Genomic DNA, 11091 nt, shown 5'->3' with positions numbered 1-11091 from the left:
TCATTCAATTTCATAATCAAGAGCCATGTTCCTTCCAGTTTTTATGTGTTGTCTTGAGTCTTATATTTACGAGTTTTACTTTCTTCTTAGGTTTTACTAGAAATAATAACCGGACTTCCAGCTGTGGATGAACACCGTGAACCTCAGTTATTGGTAATCGAAAGATTCACTTTTCTAGCTCTTTTCTCTTTCATTTATAATCTAAATTTATGTGGGTAAATTTGACATCTGGAAATGTCATTTTCTACTGGCAATCTTTCTGTTGGCAATTACATAGTGGCATATGGAAAAAGCATCAATTATTTTTTATCTCAGCTCTGCCATGAAATATTTGTGAAGCTTAGAGAAGACACTGATATATTCTATGTTCTAGTTTCTTTGAAAATCACAGTGGAGCTGTATGATTTCTGAGATCTCCTCTAGTGTATTTTTATTTTGTTACTTTCATGGTGATTACTAATACCTTTTTCAGAGGAGAAATAACATTCTTCCTTAGAAATTTGTGTCAGACTAGAATTGCTAATAAAATTCTTTCTCCATTTCTATTATGGAATATTTTTAATAAAGTTATTATAGAAAATTTTACCTGTGTTTTATATAGGGAATCATTGACAATTATATAAATAGACTAACTGAACACTAAAACTACAGTAAAGTTATGCCAGGCCTTGTTTTCCTGTATACTAAATTTTAAGAACTTACAGGGTCCTATGAAATTAAAAACTTACATAAATACTACCACATATGTTTTTCATAAAATTATTCAAATACCTCAGTTTAGTTTGGTTGCCCAGTCTTTTCCAAATCCTTGCCACACCATGGACTGCAGCACTCCAGGCTTCCCTGTCAATCACCAACTCCCAGAGCCTACTCAAACTCATGTCCATCCCGTCAGTGATGCCATCCAACCATCTCATCCTCTATCATTCCACTTCTCCTCCTGCCTTCAACCTTTCCCAGCATCAGGTTCTTTTCCAATGAGTCAGTTTTTCACATCAGGTGGCCAAAATATTGGAGGTAAAGCTTCAGCATCAGTCCTTCCAGTGAATATTCAGGACTGATTTCCTTTAGGATGGACTGGTTGGATCTCCTTAAAGTCCAAGGGACTCTCAAGAGTCTTCTCCAATACCACACTTCAAAAGCATCAGTTCTTCGGCACTCAGCCTTCTTTCTAGTCCAACTCTCACATCCATACATGACTACTGGACAAACCATAGCTTTGATTAGATGGACCTTTCTTGGCAAAGCAATGTCTCTGCTTTATAATATGCTGTCTAGGTTGGCCATAGCTTTTCTTCCAAGGAGTAAGCATCTTTTAATTTCATGGCTGCAGTCAACATCTGCAGTGATTTTGGTGCCCAAGAAAATAAAGTCTGTCACTATTTCCACTGTTTCCCCATCTATTTGCTATGAAGTGATGGGACCAGATGCCATGATCTTCATTTTCTGAATGTTGAGCTTTAAGCCAACTTTTTCACTCTCCTCTTTCACTTTCATCAAGAGGCTCTTTAGTTCTTTGTCACTTTGTGCCAAAAGCTTTCAGTTCAGTTCAGCTCAGTTCAGTTCAGTCATTCGGTCGTGTCCGACTCTTTGCGACCCCATGCATCGCAGCACGCCAGGCCTCCCTGTCCATCACCAACTCCTGGAGTTCACTCAGACTCATGTCCATCGAGTCAATGATGCCATCCAGCCATCTCATCCTCGGTCATCCCTTTCTCCTCCTGCCCCCAATCCCTCCCAGCATCAGAGTCTTTTCCAATGAGTCATCTCTGCATGAGGTGGCCAAAGTACTAGAGTTTCAGCTTTAGCATCATTCCTTCCAAAGAAATCTCAGGGCTGATCTCCTTCAGAATGGACTGGGTGAATCTCCTTTCAGTCCAAGGGACTCTCAAGAGTCTTCTCCTTCACCACAGTTCAAAAGCATCAATTCTTCGATGCTCAAAAGCTTTAGTGTAGTCAATAATGCAAAAATAGATGTCTTTCTGGAACTCTTGCTTTTTCTGTGATCCAGTGGATGTTGGCAATTTGATCTCTGGTTCCTCTGCCTTTTCTAAATCCAGCTTGAACATCTGGAAGTTCACGGTTCACGTTCTGTTGAAGCCTGGCTTAGAGAATTTTGAGCATTATTTTGCTAGTGTGTGAGATAAGTGCAGTTGTGCAGTATTTTGAACATTCTTTGCATTGACTGTCTTTGGGATTGGAATGAAAACTGACCTTTTCCAGTCCTGTGACAATGGCTGGGTTTTCCAGATTTTCTGGCATGTTGAGTGCAGCACTTTCACAGCATCATCTTTCAGGATTTGAAATAGCTCAACTGGAATTCCATCACCTCCACTAACTTTGTTCATAGTGATACTTCCTAAGGCCCACTTGACTTCACATTCCAAGATGTCTGGCTCTACGTAAGTGATCACACCATCATGGTTATCTGGGTCGTGAAGATCTTTTTTGAATAGTTCTGTGTATTCTTGCCACCTCTTCTTAGTATCTTCTGCTTCTGGTAGCTCCATACCATTTTTGCCCTTTATTGAGCCCATCATTGCATGAAATGTTCCCTTGTTATCTCTGATTTTCTTGAAGAGATCTCTAGTCTTTCCCATTCTGTTGTTTTCCCCTATTTCTTTGCATTGATCGCTGAGGAAGGCTTTCTTATCTCTCCTTTCTGTTCTTTGGAACTCTGCATTCAGATGCTTATATCTTTCCTTTTCTCCTTTGCCTTTAGCTTCTCTTCTTTTCTCAGCTATTTGTAAGGCCTACACTGATTTTATTCTAATTTCTGTTTCTAATGGGACAAACCACTGTGAAAAATTCAGACATGTGCATACCAGATTATTTCCCTAGAACAAAGATTAGAAAGTCAAAAGGTATAATATATTTTCTCCAAGGCTCATGCAATATTTTTAAGAAAAACCGTAAATGTAATATCTCTATATTATAATGTTGCTACAGATGTCCCTTATATAAGTATAAATTATAAAGCTTGCCATGGGTTCTTGGATATGTACAATGAATATTGAAAAGTGAAAGTGAACGTTACTCAGTCATGTCCAACTCTGCAACCCCATGAAGTATATGGTCCATGGAATTCTCCAGGCCAGAACAATGGAGTGGGCAGCCTTTCCTTTCTCTAGGGGATTGTCCCAACCTAGGGATCGAACCCAAGTCTCCCACATTGCCAGCAGATTCTTTACCAGCTGAGCCAAAGGGAAGCCTAAGAATACAGGAGTGGGTAGCCTGTCCCTTCTCCAGTGAATCTTCCCAATTGAAAGGCAATTGGCATTGCCTTTCTTTGGGATTGGAGGGGTCTCCTGCATTGCAGGCGGATTCTTTACCAATTGAATATTACATGGTATCTAATATTTTACAGTAAAGTATAAAGCCTCCAATTATTATGAAAAGTTAATATTTTCATAATATTTCATAATATTTTATACAGGGTGAGTGCATGCTTAGTTATATCTAACTCTTTGCAACCCCATGGACTATAACCCACCAGGCTTCTCTGTAGCACATAGTGAAATTTTGTCTTTATTAAAGAAATAAATCCTCTGTTCCATTGGTTATTGGAGGTCAGGAAAGAAGCCTGGGCTGGAGTTACAGTTTTTGAGCCGTTCATGTACAGGCATACATAAAGCTGTGGATGTTGATTGTATTATACAGAGAAAGTGTATAGATTAAAAATATAAGAGGGAAAAAGATTACTACCACAAAAATAGGACTTGCAATGACAGAATTACTCTGTCATAGTTCTGGAAACCAGAAGTTGAAATCAAAGTTTTGTCCAGGCACCATTCCCTCTGGATACTTTAGGAGAGAGTCTTCCCTTGCCCCTTCCATCTCCCAGTGGCTGTTGACATTCCTTGACTGGTAGCCACATCCCTCCAGTGTCTGCCCCTGTGACTGTCTTCCCCTCTGTGTGTATGTGTATGTGTTTCTTTCTTATACAGATGTTTATCATTGGATTTAAGGCCTACCTGGGTAATCCAGGATGATCTTATCTTAAATTGCTTAACATAATTACATGTGCAAACACCTTGTTCTCCAAATACAGTTACAGTCACATGTTCTGAGAATCAGGACTTGGACATTTCTGTTGGGGGACCACTGTTCAACCACTACAACATTCTCGTTCTCCACCTCTCTCTGTATTCGTTACCTTTCTATCATGGCCTTGCCCCCTTTTTCCTCCTCCCTTTTTCTCTTGATTCAACAGTGTGAGTACCCACAGAGCAGTGTGCTTGTGCAGAGAGGAAGATCTGCATTCAGAGTTGAAGTTGCATCATTGGGGGCACAGCACAGGAGTAGACCTCACTGTGCTGGAAGCCTAGTAAGGGCTGCTAATGAGGACGTAAGAGCAATGGCTAAATGTTTCTAGGAAGGAGATATGTAAGTATGTATTAATATAAGTAAGTAAATAAATAGAGTTTGTCCTAGATGTCCTCAATTCTTAATAAGGTTACAACAGCAGATAGTAAATACGAGTAAATGTTGTTATAATATAGATTAAATAATTTAAATTATTATTTTATAACATAGTAATATTAATTTAGTTATAATTTATATTTATTTATAAATACACTTATGAATTTAACTGCTTGTTTCTCTTTTATTTGAAACTTTTAAAGTTTTAACTTTTGCCTTAAAGCTAGATATTAAAGAAGAAATTGAAGATGAAGAAAAGACAATTGAAGATTATGTTGATAAGAAGATGAATGACATTGATCCCACTTCCATTGAAACTATGTACTCTGTTGCCAGTCAGTGTCTGCATGAAAAGAAAAATAAGAGACCAGACATTAAGAAGGTATTCATTTTTATATGTATTTAAAATGTGAAGGAGGTGGGATTTGTCATTTTTTCCCACGTGTACGTTGCTAATCAATTATTTAATGCGTTTGTTTTCTCTTTCTTTATAAAAGGTTCAACAGCTACTGGAAGAAATGACAGTTTCTTAAAACTTTATTGGAATAGACTCTTGGATTTTTCTATACAGCTATCTAAATCATTTTTTAAACTAAAGTGTTTTTTTTTTTTTTTTTGTAAGTATTTATCTTTTATAAGGCAGCACGGTGAAATGCAGTGGTTATTAAAGCTTATGTAGAACTCACAATATAGAGGATAAACAATAGTCGAACCACTGTTGCAACACAACCCAACTTTCTTAGAGTCACTCTGAGTTCTTACAGTAATCCCTGAGATATTTCCTCGGAACCTCAGCAAACACAGTTTGAAAACTCAGAATTAGCTAAACAGATGACGGGACTATAGGGTGAAAAGACCCTGTGCTGAAGCCTGACTGTACTACTAATTTTCTGTAAGGATTTGGGAAATGTCTTAGCTGCTTTGAGCCTTGTTTTTTTCACCTGTAGTGTTGGATTAATATCTACTGTGCCTCTCTGACAGGTAGTCATGATGCAGAGTATGTACAAGCACTTTGTAACTTGTAAAGGGATATAAAATTTAATGTTTATATAAATAATTATAAAATCCTATTATAGTTTTCATTTCTTTATAGGGTCATGTTCACAGTGTGCTATTAGCAATCATTCACCATAAGCCAGTGATGCCCTGATGGTACTCCCATGATGATGTGGCCATTAGATTATGTTATTGGCAAATTTGAAGGTGTTTTAAGATGCAGTTAAGGTCCCTCATCTGCTGACTTTGAGTATCAATAATAAGATGCTGTTTTGGGAGCCTGACCTAATAAGGTAAGCTCTTAAAAGAAGTCTGAGCGATCCTCCTATGGACCTTGAAGTAAGCTACCATGTTGTAGGAAGGCCACATTGGCTATAATTTACTGATAGCCTCTAGGAGATGAGAGCTACCTTCCAGCTATCAGTCAGCAAGAAAAATCTGGAACCTTGGTTGTGTAACACCAAGAAAACTCAATTTTCCAAAAACCTGAATTAGCTTAGAAGAGTACTTCAAATTTCAGATAACACCATAGCCCCTGCTGACACCTAAATTTCAGCCTTGTGAGACCCTCAGTAGCAAACATGGATTTCTATGCCTGGACTTGTGACATAAAAAATTGTGAGATAATGAATGAGTTTCTATAAGCTACTAAGTCTGTGATATTTTTTTATGCAGCAATAGAAAATGAATATAGATATTCCCATGGTTCTCCCATGGGGACATTCCGCCATGTTCATAGGTTATATCCACAATACCAGGTATCTGCAATTACTCATTCATTCAATAATCTTGATACCATTAGTTCTTTCATTAACCCCTCTCAAGAATGGGCAGAGTGAGCTATAGTAGAAGGTGATTGTCCTCTATTTTATTTAGACGTTCCTAAATGTTTTCTTGGGAAACAAAGATAGTACACTTTTCAAATCACCTTTATAAACTAAGCATTTAAGCAAAAAGAAATGTTTGCTAGTGGAAAAGGAAAATAAGTAAAATCACTTGATAACAATCTCACTAGGAACCCACATAATCTGAGGTACGTTATGGCTTATAACTGAAAATGATGCTGTTTGAAAATATAATGAGAATTTAATTATTTCTTGAAATTAAATGGTAAACGAGGAGCCAGGCTTCATTCAAATCCACTCTCATATGTAAGCCTATGCTCTTAACCCTTCAGCTTTCTCTTTCTCCTCACCCTTGCCTCACCTCTCAACTAACTTACCTCATGGTTATTGGGATCCCAATGGTGCAGTCAGTTTCCTACTAACTATACAGATGCTTTCTCACATTGATTTTTTTCATGATTACTTTTTTACACAATTGAGTCTGTTCTTAGCTGAGTAACTTGGTAACTTAAATTTTTGTTCCTGTCATCATACCAAGCTGGCTTGGTATCATTTTAGATAATATCTTCCCTAACATCAAGCTTCTATGCAGCAGTCTCTTTTGGCCTTTGTCTAACCACTTCATCCACTCTTCAATGGATTTTCATCTGTGTTTTTGACAGTTTATGGATAAACAAAGATGTCAAAGAGACAGGATATGTCTGAGTTTATTTATCCTGCCTTTGGCAAAGGAGTCTTTGTCTGCAAAATGAAAGTGGTTAGAAAGCAAAAATAGGATTAAAAAAAAAAAAGAGGATGCCCACAGTATAGATGTAGCAAGCTCTCGTGTTGTATGCAGTTGAGATTTCTTGCACCATTGGTACCTTAATGACTGTGAGATGGGTTGTTTGAGAGGTGGGGGAGGCGTGAGAGGGAAAGACAGAAAATGATGCTCTACCCTTCAATTTCACCCTAAAGAAATTGTCCATTAAACCTGGGATCTGGGTTGTTCGCTAACCACCTCTCCAAAGCATGCATTTGCTCAGGAAATGGGCTTTCAGAGAGAAGAGAAGGATGTGGGTTATTAGCTAAGACCCTATCTCTCCACAGGGGAAGAGCCAAAAGGTAGCAGAAGTGATGTTCTTGGTTCCGTAAGATTGCACAATGTACCTAATCTGCTCCATCAGACTCAATTTCTGTTAAGTTGGCTTCCTCCACTGTGTTCTCTGAGAGCTCTCACGTGACAGGTTACCTTCCCTTTACCCTCTTTATCAGTCAGAAATAATTTCATAAGCATCTACTCTGTACTCAGCATTTCCTTTATATACAGGCCAGTTGTCTGATGTGGCTTGGCTGATGTTTCAGGAAGTTTTCTTTGTTGTTGAAACTGTGCTTAATGCTCTCCCTGGATTATCTGCTTCCATATCCAGAACAGTCTTGTAAGAAAGAGTCTATTAACTGTGATTTACAAAAGAAAAAGCAGGCAGAGAGAGGAGAAATGGCTTGTTAAAAACTACACAGCTAATCAAGGGGCAGAGTGTGGATGCTCACCCCACTTCCTCAAATTCTAAAGCCTATACATTTATGACTATCAAATAGCAGAAAAGTGAATAGGAACTCCTCCACCACTGTTCTTCTCATGAACAAAGTGGATTCTGTTGAGGAAACGTAAATAAGAAAATTGCTTGGTCAAATAAAAATGAATGTCATTGCTTGGTTAAATAAAAACAAATGTTATTACTAATCAGGTGAGCAGTATCTCCAATGCGCTGGGGAAAAAAAAGTCAGGAAATCACTTATTTTCAGAAAAACACTAATTATACAGATATAAATTCTTCTGAGTAAAAATGCCAAGAACACTAGTGTCGTCTTCAGCTTAAATAGGCCTTCTCTAGTTTGGCTGGCATTGAAATATTAGAATTTGATCTTTATTCCTCCAGGAAAAAAAAAAGCGCATATGTATAAAATAGCATGTATATAGTTGTTATGGACTGTGTCCAAACTCTATTAAAAAAATTCTAAATGAGTAGCCCATTTCACTGATTATGAAAATTTCACAGTATATTTGGTAGATATTTCCATTCCATTAAATGGAATTGATATCAGACTTACCAAAATTAGATATGGCTTCTCTCTCAGGTTAAGACTCTGTTTTTACTATTTTGAAAGCAGCAGTATAGTAAATACAAGATTCCAGAGCAAGAGTCCGCACTGTTTCATGCCCGATGGTTATGTGCTGCATGGTGGGGCCTGAATTTGTGTGACTCTTAGCTCTGGGAATGAATGACAGAGGGGTTTCCCTCAACTCGCAGCTGAACAGGACTAAAGTTCTGAGAAGAAAAATGTACAATGTACAAGCTTTTTTCACTGTTTCCTCAAGGCAGAATTTAATGGCCTGTAATGACATCTAGTTGAAGCATTTTCTTAACTGCCTTTGGAATATGCTTCCCCCTGATCTTTTATAGAAACAGAAAAAATCAGATTTTTGAAAAAACTGGTGGAGACTTTGATGTGAACTTTTCATGTTGCCTCCAACAACTGATTGTGCAAACCAATAAGTAACGAGAGCAGGGCTGAGAACCAGTGGCCTGCCCCATTACCAGAAAGACCAATTGCTTTTTTTCCCTGTATTTTTGACCCATTGAATTTTGCCAACTAGCCAACTAAATTTTTAATTCTAAATTTTCCTAGGTTCTAAGAGGAACAGGCAGATAATAGAAAACAATAGTCAATGTTTTTCTTTACTTTTCCTGACATATAATTAAGACAGATTTAAGACATTCTAAAGTATTTATTGGGGGGCGGGCGGGAAAAAAAGAAAAAAAAAAACAAAAAACAAACAAAAAAAAATAAAGTATTTATTGGGCTTCCCTGATGGTTCAGTTGGTAAAAATCTACATGCAATGCGGGAGACCTGGGTTCAGTCCCTGGGTTGGGAAGATCCTCTGGAGGAGGGCATGGCAACCCACACCATGCAGTATTCTTGCCTGGAGAATCCCCATGGACAGAGGAGCCTGGCAGACTAGTTCATTGGGTCCCAAAGAGTCAGACACGACTGAGTGACTAAGCAAACACAAAGCATTTGTTGCTCTGTTCACCTTTTGGTTCTATAGCTATACAAAATGACTATAGTCCCAGCTATCTATAATTCCTTTTTTCATTTTCAAAATAATCATCAGTTCAGTTCAGTCACTCAATCGTGTCTGACTCTTTGCAGCCCCACGGACTGCAGCACGCCAGGCTTCCCTGTCCATCACGAACTCCTGGAGCTTATTCAAACTCATGTCCATTGAGTCAGTGATGCCATCCAGCCATCTCATCCTCTGTCGTCCCCTTCTCCTCCTGCCCTCAATCTTTGCCAGTATCATGGCCTTTTCCAGTGAGTCAGTTCTTCACATCAGGTGGCCAAAGTATTGGAGTTTCAGCTTCAGCATCAGTCCTTCCAATGAATATTCAGGACTGATCTCACTTAGGATGGACTGGTTGGATCTCCTTGCAGTACAAGGGACTCTCAAGAGTCTGCTCCAACACCACAGTTCAAAAGCATCAATCTTTGGCACTCAGCTTTCTTTATAGTCCAACTCTCACATCCATATGTGACTACTGGAAAAATCATAGCCTTGACTAGATGGACCTTTGTAGGTACAGTAATGTCTCTGCTTTTTAATGTGCTGTCTAGGTTGGTCATAGCTTTTCTTCCAAGGAGCAAGCGTCTTTTAATTTCATGGCTGCAATCACCATCTGCAATGATTTTGAAGCCCAAGAAAATAAAGTCTTTCAATTTGTTTCCTCATCTATTTGCCATGAAGTGATGGGTCTGACGGCATGATCTTAGTTTTCTGAATGTTGAGTTTTATGCCAACTTAAGCAACAAAATAAGCATATATTCTGTTTTTTTGCAACTTTATGGACATATAGTTGAAAAAATTGTGTATACTGAAGGTGTTCAGATGACACCACCCTTATGGCAGAAAGTGAAGAGAAACTAAAAGCCTCTTGATGAAAGTGAAAATGGAAAGTGAAAAAGTTGGCTTAAAGCTCAACATTCAGAAAATGAAGATCATGGCATCTGGTCCCATCACTTCATGGGAAATAGATGGGGAAACAGTAGAAACAGTGTCAGACTTTATTTTCTTGGGCTCCAAAATCACTGCAGATGGTGACTGCAACCATGAAATTAAAAGATGCTTACTTCTTGGAAGGAAAGTTATGACCAACCTAGATAGCATATTGAAAAGCAGAGACATTACTTTGCCAACAAAGGTCCGTCTAGTCAAGGCTTTTCCAGTGGTCATGTATGGATGTGAGAGTTGGACTGTGAAGAAAGCTGAACACCAAAGAATTGATGCTTTTAAAGTGTGGTGTTAGAGAAGACTCTTGAGAGTCCCTTGTACTGCAAGGATATCCAACCAGTCCATTCTGAAGGAGATCAGCCCTGGGATTTCTTTGGAAGGAATGATGCTAAAGCTGAAACTCCAGTACTTTGGCCACCTCATGCAGAGTTGACTCATTGGAAGAGACTTTGATGCTGGGAGGGATTGGGGGCAGGAGGAGAAGGGGACGACAGAGGATGAGATGGCTGGATGGCATCACGGACTCGATGGACGTGAGTCTGAGTAAACTCTGGGAGTTGGTGATGGACAGGGAGGCCTGGCGTGCTGCAATTCATGGGGTCGCAAGGAGTCGAACACGACTGAGCGACTGAACTGAACTGAAGATGTTCATCATGATGCTTTGATATACAGCTCTCAGTATCCCCAAGGCATTGGTCCCATGGCCCCGTGGATACCAAAATCCACAGATTCCCAAGTCCTTTCTATAAAATGATGTAGTATTTGCATATAACCTA

At 38.8% G+C, this 11091-nt stretch overlaps 1 protein-coding gene across 5 annotated transcripts in view; it reads left to right on the top strand.

Annotated features, from left to right (window-relative positions):
- The window catches only part of IRAK4 (interleukin 1 receptor associated kinase 4), a 45496-nt gene that overhangs the window by 22220 nt on the left and 12185 nt on the right, over nucleotides 1–11091 (top strand). For 2 of the 5 annotated variants that reach the window (XM_042245148.1, XM_042245149.1), the window contains exons 10-12: nucleotides 91–153; nucleotides 4646–4804; nucleotides 4920–5504. In XM_042245148.1, coding sequence (XP_042101082.1) covers nucleotides 91–153; nucleotides 4646–4804; nucleotides 4920–4955 — 258 coding nt within the window. In that variant the 3' untranslated portion in view covers nucleotides 4956–5504. 5 annotated transcript variants of the gene reach the window in all.

This window comes from Ovis aries, chromosome 3 (genome assembly GCF_016772045.2).
Source record: "Ovis aries strain OAR_USU_Benz2616 breed Rambouillet chromosome 3, ARS-UI_Ramb_v3.0, whole genome shotgun sequence".
Taxonomy (NCBI): domain Eukaryota; kingdom Metazoa; phylum Chordata; class Mammalia; order Artiodactyla; family Bovidae; genus Ovis; species Ovis aries.
Note: the sequence above shows the minus strand (reverse complement) of the source record. Positions and strands in the feature narration are given on the sequence as shown.